The following is an 18607-nucleotide window of genomic DNA, read 5'->3' as shown; positions in this document are numbered from 1 at the left end:
CTTAGTTATCCCCATCCTTCAGCCTGGGAAGAACCCAACATCTCTCGAGAGCTACCACCCAATTAACCTGACCAATGTACTTTGTAGACTGCTAAAGAGGATGGTTAGCTTCTGATTATGTTGGGTACTTGAATCTCGTGGCCTTTTGTCCCTGTATCAGTGTGGCTTCCGGGAAGGACAATCTACAACTGACCATTTACTGATTGGAAACAGCAATCTGATAGGGGGTTTTATTAACCACCAACACCTTCTTGTGGTTTTCACTGACCTACATAAGGCATATGATACAGCTTGGTATTGTCACATTTTAGTTACCTTCCATGACTCAGGCTGTCACAGCCCCTTCAGATTTCTATCCGCAATTTTTTATCCCACCGGCTCTTCTGGGTTCAAGTTGCACTTCACTCAGACCCCTTGGATCCGAGAGAACAGTATCCCACAGGGTTCTGTGTTAGTGTCACACTCTTCCTCATAGCTATCAGCGAGCTTGTAACTTCTGTTGGACATCTGGTTACCCTGGCATTGTATGTTGAAGATATTTGCATTGGTGAGCTCTCACTCGGTAGCATCTGCTTCCACTTTGCTCCCTCGCAAAATGCGGGTTATGCATTTTTGCTGTCAACCCAAATCACACCCTGATCAAGAACTTTATTTAGGCAACCAGCACCTGCAGTTCCATTTCTTGGGCCTTATTTTTGATGGAAAGCTGATGTGGCTGCACCATATTCTTCACCTGAAGACTACCTGCGTGCAGAAGCTTAATTCTCTTCCCCTCCTGGCCCAACCTCGTGGGGCACAGACTGTTCTTTCTTCTCCATCTTTACTGTGATCTGATTTTGTCAAGACTAGATTATGGTTGTCAGGTGTATGGCTCAATGGCTCCTTCCACTCTGAAACTAATTTACCCTGTTCAGCATTATGAGCTGCGTCTGGCTGTTGGTGCCTTTCGCACTAGTTCCGTCGACAGTCTCCTTCCAGAAACAGGATTCCCCCTCTACAAATATGACAGAAGCAACTCCAGATTTTTTTTAGGGAATCTCCATTTGACAATTCCCTGGCCATCCTGTTTACCCCGTCCTCTTTGCAAACAAGGGATGTCTCCCTCCTGATACCCGCCCTTGGGTGGGACTGCTGGTTGGAATGCGTCTCACTTCCCTCTATCAGAGTCTCCATCTCCTTTCACTGGGAAGTGACCTTTGTATTTCCTCCTCCCCCCCCCTCCGGCTGGTGCCTCAACCATAGATTAGGACCGACCCGTTCCAGTGTCCTAAGGTCTCTGTCACTGCTATGATATTCTATCATCTTGTATGTTCTACCCTTGAAGAGTTCCAGGGTGCTATCATCTTCTACACTAATCTTTCTAAAACGATCACTAATGTGGGGTATGCTTCTACGTCTCCTACTGGCATGGAACACCATTGGCTGCCAGGATTATGTAGTGTGTTCACAGCAAAACTGCTCGCCATTAACAGGGCCCTCCATTTTGTTTCTCAGGCTTTCCTCCACAGTGTTTTAATATGTGCTGACTCAATGAGCAGCTTGAAGGCTATAGACCAATGCTACTCTCATCACCCTGTGGTCTCTGCTATGCATGACCTTCTCTCTGCCCTTGGCTTTGTTGTCTCTCTCTGGGTCCCAAGTCTGTAGGCATCCCCGCAAATGAACTTAACCGTTTGATTAGAGAGGCAGATACTTAACTCCATTCCCTTTCGTGATTCCAGGTGCCGATATGTAGATACAAATCAAACTCTCTTTTCCCAAAAATGGAACGACATCCTGTGCGCTACTGCTCTCAGTAATAAACTCCCCACAATTGTGGAAACTGTTGCAGTTTGGCACTCTTTCTACGGCTCCTCTTGGAAAGAGTCCGAGTCCACATTCGTATTCCTTCTACACATTGATCGTACTAGGCTCACTCATTGTTTTCTCTTGCGTAACAAGACACCCCCCACAATGTGGCTGTGAAGCCATACTGACAGTACCCCATATGTTGGTGGAATGTCACCTTCTTTTGGCTCTTCATACTAAATATAGCCTTCCACATTCCTTGCCTTTAATATGAGCAGACAATTGGCAAAAATCAAGCAATGGAAACTGCAGGTGGGAATATCAACAGTGTAGGAAAAGACAGATTGCTACTTACCATAAAGAAGACTTATTTACAGCTAGTAGCAATCTGTCTTTTCCTACAGTATCAATATTAGCAGACGATTCACGGATGGTTGAACTGGTCCTCAGTTTCCTACGGTACAGTGGTTTTATTTTCATTTATAAGGTTTTACTTTCCCCTCAGAGGAGAGGCAGGGTGTGGGACCCACAACTACTCTCTCATGCAAAGACCACTCTTTTATCCCCCTGTTTTTCCAATTTTTAGATTTGGCCTAGCCTTTTATGCCTTCTATTTTGTGTGGTTTTAGCTTCCTTGCCTTATAGTTTGACTCGTCTGACTGGATCCGCCCACTTCTAGCTTACTTCTAAAGTAACTTTTGAATCACGGGATTAATGATTTCGCCATTTAGCCCCATAACCCACCCCAATCAATCAGTCACAATGATCCATGTCAGTGTACCCGAAAATGGGCAAATGTAATCAACTGTGATCATTCCACCATTCTGTGACATTTGCATGCACTGGGCAAGGTTAAAATATCAGGTATTTGAGTGCCACATGCCCTATGCCAAAATCACAAAAATCAGCAGATGTCCACATGTGCACCTCGGTGCCAATATCACAATCAGCAGATGACTTCATGTGCATCACTGCTTGTTTGTCATCAATTGGCTAATAAACAACACTGATCATTCCTATACTGAATTGTCACTGGTGATCATAAATTGTTTCTTTAGGCTAAAATAAGGAAAACAAAGGAATGGTTGAGCCCAAACAAAGCAGCAGCTCCCCATACAAAGACCTGCATGCATCCACAAGAGAGAACTGACATTTATTGTCAACAACTGACACATCTTGCAGGAGCAACCCAAGAACAACAACCAGGAAGACTGCGTGAAGTGATGCTACTCCACAATAAATCCACCCGCATTCTGCTGGACTGACAACAAACGCTATACAGAAGTTGAGACGGGTAGTCATTCTGCACCCACCTTATTCACCTGATCTTGCACCCTCAAATTTTATAGGTTGGGGTAAATAATATAATACAACAGCATGAATTTTCATGTACCATGAGTCACTTTAATGTAATTAAGTTTTTATACCAAGAGGGATATTAGAGATAACATTACCTTGTTCAGTAAATTTACTTCTTAGTGTGAATGTGTAACCAGTATCACTACTAAAAATTTCCTAATTTCAACCAATATTGTAAGAACAGAAAATTAAATGTGTAACGTTGGTCACATAATCTGAGTCATGGCTGTATTATTTTGAGATGATGCCTTTAGCAGCAGTAGAAAGACAGAGTAGGAGGAGGGAAAAGTTGAAGAGTGTAGTAAAATATGAAGAATTTAAGAAAAAAACACGTGGAAGAAGCTCGAAAAAGCCAGCAGAACCAGAAACAAAAGTTTCTACGGTTGGGTCAAAATAAGCAAGGACTGTTATTAGAAGAAAGAAGAGCTAAAAATAGGGAGATAGAGAGAAAACGTAGGTAACATAAGATGCAAGATCAGCAACCTAGTAAAGCAAGTTTGTCACCATATAAGTCACATAGTGCTCTGGATAAAGCCATGGCTTGAGTGCTGCAATTTCTTACATTAGCAAGGTACTGTCAACTATACCTCAAAATGTGAAGGTAGTCTCAATCTGGTCAGATGGACCTGCCTCCCAATTTACAAACAAATATATTACTGCTGCTGAACCTGAATTTCAATCATTTCGTAATGTGGAAATCTATTGGAACTTATTTGCTACATTTTATGGTAAAGTAGCCATAGGTGGAATTGGTGTAGTTGCAGAACAGCTAGTGGGGAATGCAGTAAAAAAGCAAAACTTCATAGGAAAATGCATCAACTTTCGCTCAGGTAGCTGCAAGTACCTGAGCGATGTTGTCAGTGCAAGAGGATATTTTCAGTTCTCTGACGTAATTTAATTTACAATTCATTTTCCCAGATGTCATGCTCTTATAATTTTTCAGAGTGTTTGAAAAATGAAAAGTTAATGTTAAGTTTATCGGATTTGGCACATAATGTCACATTTTCTTTTCTCTGCTTGCGTGAAAAAAGTTTTTCCAACAAGAAGTAGCAAGTAACAGTCATGCACCTTTTCCAGTATATTACAGCATTTCACATGGTAGAAATATTTTTAGAAATCTGTAACACTGTCATTTGAATAATATGAATTTTTTATGATCAAAACCAGATCCATACTCCTAATAGTTTGAGGACACTTTCGACCTAAAATGCACATTAGGAATAGGATGTCCCAAATTTGTAACATGAGTCACAACATAAATTACAACTTGTTCTTTAATTTTAGTGCTCTTTCCTGATTAAAGATCTTTGCCTGAATGACACAATTCATAATGATGACATACAAAAGAAAATATGGGTTTTATAGATTGATAACAAGTCAACATAATAAAACACTGATTTCAAAATGTAACATGAGTCACCATGCAATCTCCCTAGGCTCATTTGTGGGCAAAGCAGATGACAGGCTTTGGTTTATTGGTAGAGTACTGGGGAAGTTCAGTCAGTCCACAAAGGAGCTTGCTACAAATCACTCATGTGACAAGTTCTGGAATATTGCTCAAGTGTTTGGAACCCATACCGAATAGGATTAACAGGGGATATTGAATATACACATCGAAGGGCACTGCAAATGGTCACAGGTTTCTTTTATCTGTAGGAAAATGTCACCAGAGACACTGAAGGAACTGAACTGGAAGACTCGTGAAGATAGGCATAAACTATCCCAAGAAAGTCTATTAACAAAGTTTCAAAAACCGGCTTTAAATGATGACTCTAGGAATATACTACAACCCCCTACATATGGTTCACATAGTGATTGTGAGGATAAGATAAGAATAATTACAGCATTCACTTAAGCATTCAGACAATCATTCTTCAGACAATCATTCTTCACACTCTCCATATGTGAATTGAATGGGAAGAAACCCTAATAACTGGTACAATGGGACGTACCCTCTACCATGCAGTTAACGATGGTATAGATGTAGACGGCATCAAAACAGGCATAAAAATGTACACGACTGTATTCCTGAGAATGACAACATGGAAGTTGAGCTTGATACTTTTGACAGGAAAAAAATCAGTGAATATTCTATATGTAAATAAAAGTCGTTCTATCTCAAATCCTCCTTTCGCAAATGTACTTTCGACACAGTGAGATTGTTATGCATTCTTCTCATCAGAAGTAGGAAGATGAAGATTCAATGTTCTATGAGTACACATAGCATGATCCCATTAAAATAGTTCTTTTTCTGTTAATAGCTGTAAATTGAGTCATAGTTACTAGTTTTTAAGTGTAATAGAAAACTGCATTCATTTTTTTTCCATGAATTTGGCAGATGTACCTCTACGAATAGTAACTGTTGCGAAAGTATTTAATTCCCCGTTATTTTTGCGTACTGTATGATAATATGTTACAAGTTTCTTTACATTAAAAGTTTAAATTTCACAGAATTCACTATTTTACTGCTAGTCACTTACACCTTGATTTTTGTAACATTTTCACTGTAATATTGGTTGTGAAGGTATGAGATCTTTTCAGACTCTGAAGTTATGCTCTCACCAGAGAATTCCATTCACATACAAAATGCAATTGGAGCTGATATCATTATGCAGTTGGATGACGTTGTGAAGACAACAACAACTGGACCTCGTGTAGAAGAAGCTATGCATCGGTTAGTGTTTGGGGCATCCGTATTGTCAAGAACTGCCAAATATCTTTTATGGGAATATGTTGATTAAGTAGATAAAGCTCCCACTTCAGGACCACAACTTTGTAATATAAACTTCACATTCTCATTATATCTATTTATAATAAATAATTGTTTTGTTACTTACAGGACTACAAGATGGCTTGATAGATGTCTGAAAGCTCATAAAAATCCAGAAAGCCAAAATATATTTCCGATTGTACAGGGTGGTTTGGATCCTGATCTGCGCAGTGAAAGTGCTAAGCAGCTCATCCGACGTGATGTTCGTGGATTTGCAGTTGGAGGTTTAAGGTACTGTTGTTTATAATTTTATCGTGCAAATTCTTTAAGATATGTCACACCACTTTGAATATAATTATTTAAAAGCTTTGGAAATTCATTTAAAATATGATTTTGAGTGCTTCATCTTTTAGCAAAGGTATTTTAAATTGCCAGAATACTCTCTTTCCCATTTTTATGTAAGTTATCATACTGACCCATGTATTGAAAAATACAATTTTCAACATTTTACGTTATTTGTGGTTGCTTTATTAAGTAGTCCTTTTCTCTTGTTTTGTTAAAAACACTTTGAAAAAAATCATAAGTGTCATGCTCAATTGTACAGCAAGAATTTTGTGTAGGTGTTATTAACATCAATGTTACTAACATCAATTGCTCTTTTTATCACCCACCAGAAGTAAATGCTCTGTATCACCAATGTATATATTTGTCCACATTCATTGTCATTCCATATCTACCCATCTTTGTACTTTTATGTTCACTGTCCAGTAACACTTCAGTTCTCATCTGCACATCATTTCTGCTTCCTAACTAGTACTAACACAGATATCATTTTTGTATGAGCAAGTCTATGATGCATTCCAAAATTCACAACTATGAATACTATGGGCAAGATCTGTATGCACCTGTCAGTCAAGAGTATTCATCTATGAATTTTTACTTACTTTCTTGGCTTCCCATGCCTCAGTCTGCATGCCAAGACAATTGTTCAAATTTGACTTCATATTTTAGGATTATTTAGTGATACTGCCTTACTTAATTGGTTGTTGATTTTGTGCATAGTTCTCAAGGCTCTTCAGATACTGCTTTTTATACGTACTCCAGATGTTAGGTTCTCATAGAGATAGAGCTCCAGATAACAGCAGACAAGTGTTTGCCATATCAGATGATAATTTTTTTCTGCAATGCTTTTAGGAAACTAAATCAAATTTTTCACATGAAGTTTCCAATGTGTTTGAAGAGGAAATTTTAGCATTGGTGTATGTTCACACTTTTGACATAACATCAGCGAAACATGAACTTTCAATTTAAGAATCACCCAGGAACTGAGAAATAGATCACTGTAAATGAAACGGAGGTAGGCAGTATGTGTAAACAGGCACATCGATGGCAGGTGGACCAAGGAAGTTCTGTGATGCTGGATTGTGAGAGATATGGAAAGACCAAGGCAACAGCCTCTTGGAAGGTGAGTAAATGACATTAGAAAACACTAGTGGTGTGTTTAGCGAAATTCCATAATGCATGTAGAAGTCTGAAGGAGCCCTGAGCCAGCTGTGGACATCAAGTGGCTGAGGAATTTCACATAAAATCTCATAGTTTGTCTTGATAACACTGCTCAGGATTGTATATTTAAAAAAAAACTAATTAATTTGTTATACTGTCTTTTAACCTTCTGTACTCCATAAGCTCTTGATATGTGGTGTATGACAAGATATGTGGCACACCAGGAAAGTTTTTCCCCCGTTCCTGTTCCATTTTTGATGGCATGTTGAAAGAAAGATTGCTAGTAGCCCTCTGGATGCAACTCATTTATTCATTGCTTTGTTGTAAGTAACAAGTTCCATAGCTTTCATTGGAATGTGGCTCACAGAATATTAAATGTAAGGCTTTCTGTGATAGTGTCCAATTAGAAATTATTGATAAAGTATGTGTTACATTCTTGCTGACAAATCCATAAACACGGTTTGTGTTTTTTTTTTTTTTTTTTTAAGTGACCTTTACTTGTGGCTTGTTCAAGCAGATGTTTAGTTATTGACATCCTTCATGCATTATAGTTCTGTAGCAGTCTCCTAATAATCTCTGCCTTCCCCATAGCTTGATTTAAGCATGTATTTCATTTTGAATTGTTCCATGCTATTACACACCTGTGACTGATTTTGGTGACTGATCATTGATAGAGTGGTCAGAGAATATTGAGACTTTCCGTCTACTTACAGGTATTACGTTTCATTTATTTATGTTGAAGGATTGGCTGCCAGTCTTTGCACCAAGCACTATCATCAAGTCTTTGAACTTTTCATTAACTATGTGACTTTCTTGTGTTAACTATGTGACTTTCCTGTGTATGACTGTGTCACCTTTTGTTGATAATGTGTTGTGAACAGTAACAGTCCTTACACTTTCTTGAGTTACAATTGATCTCCCTTTCACTTCCTATGTCATCTCTTTAAGGACAACCTGTGGGGTTCTGCTTGCTAGGAATTGTTCAAGTCGAGCACATATCTGTTCGTGTACTCCAGGATGATTCATATTAACATTTGAAAAAATCTGAAACGATAGATGACACTGAGACAAGTAATTTAATATAAGACACATGGAGCCACAAATGTTGAACATGTAACTTCATCAGATGGCATACCCCTTTGCATGTGCAGCAGATGGGCTTGTTGATCTTATCCTCACCAGTAGAGGGCAGTGCTACAAATCGCTCCACTAGGCAACCCTTTTTGGTTCTTGCACTGTCTGATGTGATAAGGTAGTGCTTGCAATAACAACAAAGTAGAAATCATGTCATAAATTAGATGTTATCTGATAATTAACCTTGATTTCAGCACATGTGTGTGACCACTGTGTTACCTTCCCTCGATACATGTTTTGCCTTCAGTGTTTGCATACATGCCGGGTCTCTGTTTTGCGCATTCAGTGATCGACAACAGCAAACAATGTGTGAGAATGTAAATACAGTGTGCAACCTGCATAAGTATTTCTTGCTGAAAGTGCACTGGAATTAGCAGCACTATGACATGACACATATTGGCTCATTAAATGTGAACTGATTCATCGTAATATTGTATTACCACTGTCACGAGCACTACTGTATGAAATAGATAGAACAAAAACACAGTAACCTAGCAGAGTGATGTGTAGTGCTGCGATAGTAGGCTCAACAAGACCAACCATTACAAGTGCAGTAGGGTACATCATCTGGTGACGTCACATTTGAAATTTGTCATCAATTTTTTGGGGTATTTCCCAACATTTGCCCCCCATGTGTCTTATATTAAATTACCTGTCTCAGCATAATCAGGGCTTTTTAAAGGTTAATAAGAACCATCCAGTATATTTGGTTTACTAGGTGTTGCTGCAGAACTGCATTCAAAACTTCCCAGAGACCAAAAACTACTGGAATAAACCCAGTCTCCCCTCTGCAGCATTTAGATCTTGGGAACAATCAGACCAAACTGAATTTCACATGATTCGTGCTTGCTGAATTTGTGTTTATTTCTACAGAAAAGTGTTTGGTCTCCAGAAAAGTATTTATATGGAAGCATTAAATAAGTTTCATAATTCTACAGCAAAATAGATCTGTAGCTCTATCTGTGAACCTTCTTAAAGACTGGAATTGTGGACATTAGATTGTTTCAGCTTACAAAGATAGACAGCTGCTGGAATAGCAGCTAGTTCTTTCACATATTCAGTATAGAATGTAAAAGTTGTTTGTGAATTCTGCACTGATTTCTACTTCTGTCTTGGTATCTGTATAACAGTCGGACAAACTCTGTTGTGATCTTCTATGGACAAAATTTCATTATATCAACTTAAATTTCAGTTCTACTATATTCAGTAGACATCTGGACAGACAACTTCTCTAATTTTTGGGATCCAGAAAAACTCAGCAAGATTATATCAGAAGGAAAAAGTTCAATTGCATTTATGTTATGGCAGATGCTTATTTTGAGATCACATTTTTAGACTTCGCATAAAATATTAGTAAGAATATTTATTAATAATTTGAAACTTGTTCATCAGACAGAAATGGTGTCATCATCAACAAATGTGCACATCTGAAAGAAGGAAGGAAAAGCAGAAAAAACTAATTTTAACACCTTCAGAATTAGTTATGGTTGATGAATCCTTCCCCTGATTTTCATCATCAGCATGTCATCTGCTCCTACATGTTCTAGTGGACAACACTTTACCTTTGGCTTTACAGTCCTTATGCTGTTACAGGACACTGTGTAAGCTGGCTGTTAAAGTGCAAACAACACATCTATTCTAAATACACAGTCCAGTCACACTAATGTGACCACCACATGTGATACCCACCTACAGGTGGCAAGTGGCAGCATTAGCAGTGGAGGGTTTATAAACTGTGTCAGGGGGATGTGGAAAACAATGCAGTCATTATCACTATGCAGAAATGCAGAGTTTATCTGACACCCGAAAGGGCATGATCGTTGGCTTTAAGCTTAAGAGTGGAAGCATTTCCAAAACAGCTAAGTCTGTACACTGTTTACGTGCTGACTTGCTTAAACTATATCATGTGTGGCCAAATGACACTATCCAAAACTAGACCGAGGCAGCTGTGGTGCACCATGGACCATTGTCGACAGCGGTGAACAACGATTGTGGAGAAGTATATGGATGAATAATGAGCAACTGTTGGACAACTGACTCCCCAGATGAACCAAGGGGCTATCAACAGTGTCTCCTCAGTGACTGTTCAGACAACATTGCTGCGTTTGGGTCTCCACAGCAGGTGCCTGGTTTGTGCACCCATACTGACTGCATAAGCAACAAAGACTAGAATTTGCACACCAATAGCGCAGCTGGACGTCCACTGAGTGGGGCGATAGGTGGCCTTTTCAGATGAATCACATTTCACACTCCATCAGCAAGAATCTTCTGAAAACAAACACCCTACAACAATCGTTGGAAGGGTCCAGGCCAGAGGAAAGAGTGTTATGGTCTGAGAAACGTTTTCGTGGCATTCATTGAGTGGTTCTGGAAGGCACAATGGTTCAACACTAGTATGGATCTATCATTGGGACATTTTCACCCCTACATGCTGTTTGCTTTTCCTCGGGATGGTGACATCTACCAGCAAGACAAAGCAACGTGTCACACAGCTCGCTATGTATGAACGTAGTTTGAAGAGCACCAAGATGCATTTAACATTCTCCCGTGGCCACCAAATTCCCCAGATTTAAACCCAGTTACGATTCTGTGGGTCCACCTTAATTGAGCTGTTCGCACCATGGATCCTTAGCCAAGAAACCTAGTGCAGCTGGCCACAGCAGTAGAGTCAGTACCCCCATCTGTACCTTCCGGAACATCATTGACTGCCTTCCTGCATGTTTCACAGCAGTCTGCAATGCAAAACGTGGGTAGTCAGGCTTAAGAAGGTGGTCACATTAATGTGACTGGACAGTGTAAATCACTGTGGCTCATAAACTCGTCATGTCAATTCCAAGCTCTGACATGGGATTTACATTTGATATTCCTGTTGTAAAATGTTGTGTGCCACAATGATTTATTTAAAATACGTATGCTGTTTTCACTGCTACAGTTCTCTCCTGAAAAAGCGTAAGGATCACAGCAAGACAAATCACCGTCCTTCGGAACAGATTGCAGGAGTGGGTAACTGGGAAACATTAGCCATCAGAAGATGGGCATAATAGCTCCTAACACCAATTTAAAAGTATCTATGGCTGGCCGCATTACCCATCAACAATAATTATTTATGTTTCAGGCTATGATATTGAACTTCCATATTTATCTAGTCTATTAGTGCTGTGAAATTATTTATTTATTTATTTTTTCAGTGGAGGTGAAAGCAAGGATGAATTTTGGAATATGGTTCATTTGTCAACAAACATACTACCTGAAGATAAGCCTCGGTATTTGATGGGTGTTGGATTTGCCACAGATCTTGTAATTTGCTGTGCGCTTGGCATAGATATGTTTGATTGTGTGTTTCCGACAAGAACTGCAGTGAGTAGCATAAAAATAATGGGAAACCACAGTTTATGGAATGACTTTGTGTAGATATAGTTAATGTGTGCTAATGGTTATTCAATTATGGTGTTATTCAACATGTAGTTCTCAAAATTCTTTCACTGCAATATACAGTATTTTCAATTTTGAAAGTATTCTCAATGATTACCAAGTGTTAAGTTAGTTGCCATGTCTTAATGTTTGTTTTTTAATGCTACTTTTTTTATGTGGCAAGGAATAAACATGAAACATTTACTTAGGTGATACCAAATGTACTGGTTGTGTGTGTGTATTATTCTTAAAGCTATGTTTGCATGTTTTCAGAGATTTGGATGTGCTCTTGTGAACACTGGGCAGCTGAACTTGAAACAGAAGAACTACAAAACTGATTACAGACCTATAGATGAAAACTGCAACTGTTCAACATGTCAACGATATTCTAGAGCATACCTTCATTCCATTGTTACTGTTGAGACAGTTGCTTGCCACCTCCTTACAGTGCATAATATTTGCTTTCAAGTAAGTAAGCTTTTTGGTTCTCATATTAAATTTCGTGTATTTAATAGCATCCGACATTTGCCGTACTGCTCATGTTCTAATAAGACATGAACAAACACCAGCAGCCATAATGCAGCCAAAGGTTCTTCTATTGTCTTCTAATCTTGCCTTTCCATGTATAGCTGTAGTGTTGAATGGTCGACAAGCATTTAAAGAAGATTGAAAATATAGCTGAGTTTATAGGCAATGTTCTTGTTTGGAACTATCTGATACAAAACCAACATACGGGGTGGCAAAAAATAAATAAATAAATTTGAAAACTGTATTTTCAAAACAACCTTATCTCCTTCAAAATACTCTCCATTATAACTAATAAATTTGTCCCACTGGAGATTCCTGTTTGAAACATTTTTTTTATAGTCGTCTTTAGAAAAGGCTGACAGCTCCATCCTCGTTGTTGTTGTTGTTTTTAATTTCAGTGTTGCCAGATCGGTTTCCTTTCTGGGGCATAACTGTAGCACCATGACTCATCACCAGTAATGACCTTTGACAGAAAATCTGGATCAGTTTCAAGCTGTTGTTTCAAAGCACGACATATTTCAACTCGACATTCCTTTTGATTGTCAGTCAGAACCCAAGGAACAAACTTGGCCATTTCATTCCCAAATCTTCCATTAAAATTCACTTAACCAAACTCCAAGATTACTCACTAATCTCTGACAGTTGATTAGTTGTCTGTTGACGGTCTGTGAGCACAAGCTCTAGAATTTTTTCAATGTTTTCGTCAATTCAGGCAGCTGATGGACATCCAGAACAAATTTAGAACAAAGTTTGTCATGGATCGACATGTCGCCATTTTTGAATTGAATGTACCACTTGTACACTTGAGTTCTCCCCATAGTGTCATATTGGTAAGCTGTTTTCAACATTAATACACTTTCAGTATCATTTTTACTGAGTAGAAGACAAAATTTCACACAGCTGCACATTGTTTGCTTAAATTTGCCATCATAAAAAACAAAACAAGAACAAAACAGTGCTAGCAAAAACAATCACTGCAGATGAACAGTACAAGCCAGGTTGGCAACACAAGTGGCACTGAACTGGCAAGGGGTTGCACTATACACGCCTAGCAGCAGAAATGCGTACCACACAAACTCTGCCTACAGCAATGTTTATCCTCCATGGGCTAGAGTGCCACAATTCTGTGTGTGTGGGGGGTGGGGGGGGGGGGGGGAATCCCAGATTTCCCATTTAAAAACACACTCTTTTCCCACTTGAAGATACACTTCTTCCAAGATGAAAAATACTTTTCCTCAAAACTGTAAAAATATCACTCCTTTGAATGGTAAAGGTTTTATGCGTGGAACTACAGAGAACAAAAAAACTCTGCATAAAAAAAAAAGCTTTTGGAAAGATCTGTGATGTGCATCAACATATTTTTGTATTCATATTACAAAAGTATAGATTCAAATTCCACCACACAGCACATTACATTCTGAAGCACTGAAATCTACATTGAAATGCACTTTTGTAACACAATCATAGCTTATCTCACTTGATCTCACCAGCCAGTGACAGCAGATATTCACAGCATAGGACATGTGATGTAGTCAGCCTATAGCAATGTCACTGTTACATAGTGTGAACACACACTGTACACCAAAAGACTGAAGAGGGAATGAACAACTCTTTAGTGGCGCAATCATTTTACTGTTTCAGGAAACCCTTCCCATTATACCATGTTCCACACCTGCTGATGAACTTAATGTGTACTTCAAATTGTCAGTCTTATGGTGACATGTACAGATTGACTTTAAAATCCAATGTGCATGTACAAATTTAAAATGATACAACTGATCAATGTTTCACAAAACAGTTGTTGGAAGTGGGAAAATGGTAGTCAGTGAATCCACACAATGTATCACAGTGCCATCAAACTTTTGTAAAATTACAGCAACCAGAGATGAATTGATGCACAAAGTTTTCCCAAATATCATACAGAAACTACAAGTCACCAGTGGCCCGGTGAACATGCTGTAATATGAGCTAAAAACACCTGTCAGTAGTATCAGTTACACCATTCAAAACAAAATTCAAGATGAAGCTGTAAATTATCTGTCTGAATACTTGAACTCACTTGATTTGCTGAGCCTGCTGCTGAACGCGTTGGTAGTAAATACTGGTGTGCCTCTCATTATTCTCATAAACATCAACCTACCATGGCTTTGCAACAGTACCAGACTTTCAGTAAAAAGGATGATGAACAATATCACCGAAGCTACAGTATTAAAAGGAAATGATGTACTGTTACCACACATCCCAGTGATTCCAACACATATTCCAATAGAGTTCAAACACTGGCAGTTTCCAGTGCGGCTAACATTTGCAATAACCATCAATATGCCACAGAGAGAATCCCTGCCAGTGTGTGGACTAAATTTGGAAAATCCAGGCTTCTCACATGGACAGCTGTATGTTCCTTGCTCACACTTTGGGAAACCGTCTGACTTGTTCTTGTACCTACCAGACAGAAAAACCAAAAATATTGTGTGTCCAAAAGCACTTCCATAAACAGGGTTATAAAACCACTTTTTTAATCCCATGGCGCTGCAACACATGCCAAGTAAAGCTAGTTAATAATATAAAATTTTTGTGACTTATGGATCTCTGTCCGTTAAACATTTAGTCATGCTTCAAGATCTTGTAAGCTGGGCTTCCATTCTGACTTTCATTTAGTTACTCAACCAGGTAATAGTTTTCTGTTGTAGCAAAAGAACATAAGCATTCATTTATAATGTACAACTACCAGAGTTTAATACTAATCTTCATAAGTGTTCCACGATACTTCTCATTATGTTAGTTGCTACAAGTCACATAATTTTCAAACAGAAAACTCCAGAATTTTTGCTTCAAATTAAATGTCTAGCAAAGCAAATTATTTTAATTGGATAGATTTAAAAAAAAATATACTCATCCAGTGACTGCAGAACACACACATAAAAGACAGTTGTAATTAGGCAAGCATTCAGAGCCAGTGGCTCCTTCTTCAGTCAGAAGGGTTGAAGGGGAACAAATAGGGGCGAAGGAAAAGGAGGACTGTAGAGGTGTAGGAAAAGGGGTAGATTTCACCCATAACTGCAGGTCAGGGGAGACTTCCCTTCTCATCCCACGTGATAATTTCCTGAAATCTATCCCTTTTCCTAGACCTCTCAAGTCCTTTTCCTCCTTCACCCTTCTTCCTTCCGCTTCAACCCTTCTGCCTGAAGAAACAGCCACTAGCTCCGAAAGCTTGCCTAATTACAACCCTATTTTATGTGTGTGTTCTGTCGCAGCTTGATGAGCAGATTTTTTTATCTATCCAATTAAATTATTTTGTCAAAAATTGAATGTTTTTATAGTAAAACAAATTGTTATATAGTCAAATCAGCTGGCACAGTGGCGAATTCTGTATCTTTGTTGTCTTTTTTTCCAGATGCAATTAATGAAGTCAATTAGAGAAAGTATAAAAGAAAAGAAATTCCCATTGTTTGTGAAGAACTTCTTCAAGACACTATATCCATCTGGGACTTACCCAAAATGGATAACAGATGCTCTTTCAGCTGTTAACATAGAGCTTGACTGAAATGTGCTGATTTAATGTCGACATTCTCAGGATTAACGGATATTAAAAAACGAAAAGAGAGAGAGAAATTTCATCTCAAAATGTGAGAGATAGGTACAGTCATTGATTAATTTATGACTCAGTAAATACATATTTTACTATGAAACCCTGCCCACTTTGTGTATTTTATTATTATTGCTCACTAGACTCAAGCGTGTAATATTCAAGGTATAAACATCTCAGCAAACAGAATTAACCTTGTGACTGGAGCAAACAGCTCCAGCTGCCTTGTGCTGGGGCTCTCCATTTGCATTTGACTGCTGTAAAATTTTTGAAATTGAGACTTGTTTTTCACTTAGGTGCAGTGTACTTTAGTGCTTTTGCTATCGTAGCACTACTAACAGATTCTCACCCAACTATGTTTCTGGTATTTGAACCACTTCATTGGCAGGTTACCATCTGACTCATTACACAATCTTTTGCTGTAAACCAAAAAGGTGATTTTCAAAAATGCATGTCCTTCAGCAAATAATCAGGTTTAGTGTTGTTTATGAGTTGGTGTGTCTCCAGAATGAGTTTCCACTATGCAGTGGAGTGTACACTGATTTGAAACTTTCTGGCAGGTTAAAACTGTGTGCCAGACCGAGACTCAAAACTGGGATGTTTGCCTTTTATAGGAAAGTGCTTTACTGACTGAACTGTCCAAGCCCAACTCCCTCTAAAGGTTCGTTGTCCAAGGTGCAAATGGTGCTGCCCTGCTCCTGCATGCGCAATTTGAGTTAGGGCTGCAACGCGCGGCTGCAGTGGACGCCGCCGCAGCACTGTACCAGTGCTGCGACAGAAGCCGTGCAACTGAGCTGTTGTCACATGATGTCTACTCAATGAGTCACTCACAGAAAGTAATAATCTGTGAGTTTGTCTCCCAGCATCAATGTCTTAAAATTCAAAGTAACATATGTACAAGACCACTTTGTTCCAGCACCATCACAGTTGGAAAACTGCCATTTCGTAAAATAATTCCTTTGTACATACCAAAAGATTTTTTCAATGGGGACTGGGAAATAAATAGGAGACAGTTTGTAGACAAATGCATACAGTAGTACTTACACCATTCTGCTGATATATTCTATAGAGATTTGAAATGAAAATAGTAGAGATGGGTAAGATTCTCCTGTTGCTAAAAACCTGAAAGAAAAGACAATTAAGCTATACTATTATTTAAACTAGTTGTCACTTGACAGGCAACGGGCTGCAGGGCTCCCGCCACCAATAAACCAATGGCAGCCGGCGCTGTCAACTGCCACTGTGTTGCCACTTCGCTCTGCTGAACAGACTAAGGCATTGTGCCAGCCAGTCCTCAGCGAGCCGTTGTAGATGTGCGGGTGAGAGATTTGAGTGACTTGTTGCTTCGCGTGTTTGCGATGTCTGATGAAAGCAGTTGCAAGAGAGGGAGGCCGAGGCTGCACACTCCTCGGAGACCTCCAAAAAGTGGCGGACATGGCGTCGTTATACGCAGTCAGGCGTGTGAATACATGTGTTCCTTAAGGGAGTATTTTGAGAGAGAGAGAGGGATGCAGGAGGGCCTCTCGTTCCTTTGGATAAGATCGTGGAACAAACTGCAGCTGCTCTGCAAGTTAGCGAACGACCAGTAATAAGAATCTGCAAGGAGAAATTCATGAAAGAAGGCTCAAGTAAATCATCTAAATTGGAGATACCTGGGAAAAAGAGGCGACTAGAGAAGAGGGTCGCAAAACTTGACTCTTTTCAGGAAGATGCCATTCGTCGTCAGATATAACACTCAAAAAACTACATGCTACCCTCATAGTGGCTGACCTGTTTCAGGGTAGTAAATCGTCTTTGTTATGAGTCCTGAAAATGTTAAGATTCCGCTATAATTCCATCTCTGGCAGAAACTTACTAATGGAATGCCAAGATATTGCAGCCTGGCGATGCCGTTTTCTTAGAGAATTAGTGGGGACAAATTTTGATGATATTGTTTGGCTTGATGAAACGTGAATGAATGCAGGACACAGTTTAAAAAAAGGCTGGACAGAAGGTATCATCAGCGGTAGTATGGCAACTGTGATTGTCAGAGGAAAAGGATAATTGTAGCACATGCCGGAAATTCAAAAGGTTTCATTCCAAATTGTCTGCTGCTATTCAGTTCAAATAAGACCTCCGACTACCATGAAGAGATGAACCACAATACTTTTGTGAAATGGTTTGAAGACTGTGTGCTCCAGAACTTAACAAAAAACTCTTATCATTGTTACGGATAACGCTCCTTACCACTCAGTAATACAAGATAAAGCACCCACAAAGGCAACGAGAAAAAATGACATTGTTAGCTGGTTACAAAAACATAAGGTACAGTTCGACAGTAATTTGACTAGGGCAGAATTATTAGAACTTGTATCTCAACACAAGCCAAAGAACCCGATTTACATTCTGGATGAAGTAGCTAAAAAATACGGGCGTAAAGTGCTCAGATTGCCTCCTAACCAATGCCATTTCAACGCAATAGAGCTGATTCGGGCTCAGGTTAAACGGCATATTGCTGCAGAAAATAAGAAATTCACATTAACCGAATTGGAATGCCTTTTGAAAGAGGCAGTTGAAATTGTGACATCGGAAGACTGGCAGAAGGTAGT

At 39.1% G+C, this 18607-nt stretch overlaps 1 protein-coding gene across 1 annotated transcript in view; it reads left to right on the top strand.

Annotated features, from left to right (window-relative positions):
* Positions 1-16122, top strand: part of LOC126483689 (queuine tRNA-ribosyltransferase catalytic subunit) — a 66578-nt gene extending 50456 nt beyond the window's left edge. Inside the window, exons 4-8 of the mRNA XM_050106773.1 lie at positions 5689-5821; positions 5987-6148; positions 11683-11851; positions 12179-12373; positions 15828-16122. Coding sequence (XP_049962730.1) covers positions 5689-5821; positions 5987-6148; positions 11683-11851; positions 12179-12373; positions 15828-15977 — 809 coding nt within the window. The 3' untranslated portion in view covers positions 15978-16122. The remainder of the gene's footprint in view (positions 1-5688; positions 5822-5986; positions 6149-11682; positions 11852-12178; positions 12374-15827) is intronic.
* The last annotated feature ends 2485 nt before the right edge of the window (positions 16123-18607 follow it).

The sequence above is a fragment of the Schistocerca serialis genome, chromosome 6, assembly GCF_023864345.2.
Source record: "Schistocerca serialis cubense isolate TAMUIC-IGC-003099 chromosome 6, iqSchSeri2.2, whole genome shotgun sequence".
NCBI classification, from domain to species: Eukaryota; Metazoa; Arthropoda; class Insecta; order Orthoptera; family Acrididae; genus Schistocerca; species Schistocerca serialis.
This window is presented reverse-complemented; position numbering and strand designations above follow the sequence as displayed.